At 61.5% G+C, this 1,323-nt stretch overlaps 1 protein-coding gene across 1 annotated transcript; it reads left to right on the top strand.

The window, feature by feature from the left end:
* The first annotated feature begins 273 nt into the window (after positions 1 to 273).
* On the top strand, positions 274 to 1,252 carry LOC113216092 (uncharacterized). The gene is made up of 2 exons (XM_052275716.1): positions 274 to 574; positions 672 to 1,252. The coding sequence occupies exons 1-2, from the start codon at positions 369 to 371 to the stop codon at positions 1,156 to 1,158; spliced, it is 693 nt and encodes a 230-aa protein (XP_052131676.1). The 5' UTR covers positions 274 to 368; the 3' UTR covers positions 1,159 to 1,252.
* The last annotated feature ends 71 nt before the right edge of the window (positions 1,253 to 1,323 follow it).

The following is a 1,323-nucleotide window of genomic DNA, read 5'->3' as shown; positions in this document are numbered from 1 at the left end:
CCCCCGCCGCTCCCGCCCTACGACACAGCGGCGCGGCCGTTGCCCTCGTCCCCACCGTCGGTCCAACAAACTACGATCTCCCGAAATACTTTGCCACTAATTGGTCCGGAGCCCCCGAAAGACGCGATCGAAATCAGGGCGATTGCGCGGCGGTCCTGGGAGTCAGGTGGAACGGCGAAATCACTGGTGAAAAGTGAAAAGGGCTTAAGTCCTCGGTCTTCCTATTGGTCTTTAGTCTTTACGCCCTTTTCACTTTTCACCAGTGGTGTCCCCATCCTCACTGACGCCCTTGCTCTCGCCCCCCACAGCTCCGCACGTGCTTCTTCAAGTGCTGCGCACCGGGCCAGGTCCTGTTCTGGTCCAAGGACATGGCGCGCAAGGAGTGCGTCAACAGGACGTCCTGGAGGGACGAGGTGCCGGCCGGCGTGTTCGACATCGCACTGCCGGAGTTCCTCCTCGACCTGTACAGCGAGGGCGACCTGACCGAGGCCACGCAGAGGGCCGTGCCCGTCCCCGCGCACTGGAGGGTCATGGTCTCGGAGCGACACCGCCAGAACAAGAACGGCATGTTTAAGTAAGGTCGGCTCGGCCGCGTCGTCCAAGTAGTACGGATCCGGCGGTGCGGGCGCGCCTCTCTCTCATCGGAACGCGTGTGTCTTGTGCTCAAACAGGCTCAATTCCAACCAGGATCCGGACGACTTCTTCTACCTGCTGGAGAAGAACGCCTCCCTTCTCGTACCCAAGTACACTATGTCCATCTTCGCGCCGGGGACGTTCTGCCTGGACCTGTTCGTGGTGATGCGCAACACCAGCGACGGCGAGGTGTCCGTCAGCACCGAGCTGTCCGCGCTGGTGCCCTTCATGGACGTGGAGGGCGAGGTAGCCGTGTCCGCCATCGTCGGCATCCTGTACCCCATCGGCCTCCTCATCTCCATCCCGTTCCTGGTGGCCACGTTCGCCGTGTACTGCACCTACAGCGAGCTCCGCAACCTGCCGGGCAAGAGCCTCATGTGCTACGTGGCCTCCATGATCGCGGGCTACCTACTCCTGTCACTGGTTCAGCTCAACTTGGACGTCGACAACATGACCTGCCTCGTCCTCGGTAAGTCCGAATTTGCTCACGAACTTGCCCCATTCTCCCGCTCTCCCCTCTGCTAAAAGAGGGTAGCATTATCAGTACTGGCCAGGTCGAGTGTCAATCATCCGTAATGGTGACCGGCTCGACCTTGAGGCCGGGGGCGCGACGCGGCCTCTACGGGCACACCCTTCATTGGCCAAGGCCAATAGGGTACTTGTTCATGACGGGCACGGCCGGCAGGGGGA

The sequence above is a fragment of the Frankliniella occidentalis genome, unplaced genomic scaffold (assembly GCF_000697945.3).
Source record: "Frankliniella occidentalis isolate FOCC.00 unplaced genomic scaffold, Focc_3.1 Scaffold801, whole genome shotgun sequence".
Lineage (NCBI taxonomy): Eukaryota > Metazoa > Arthropoda > Insecta > Thysanoptera > Thripidae > Frankliniella > Frankliniella occidentalis.
The sequence above is the reverse complement of the archived record's forward strand: the minus strand, read 5'-3'. Positions and strand labels throughout refer to the sequence as shown.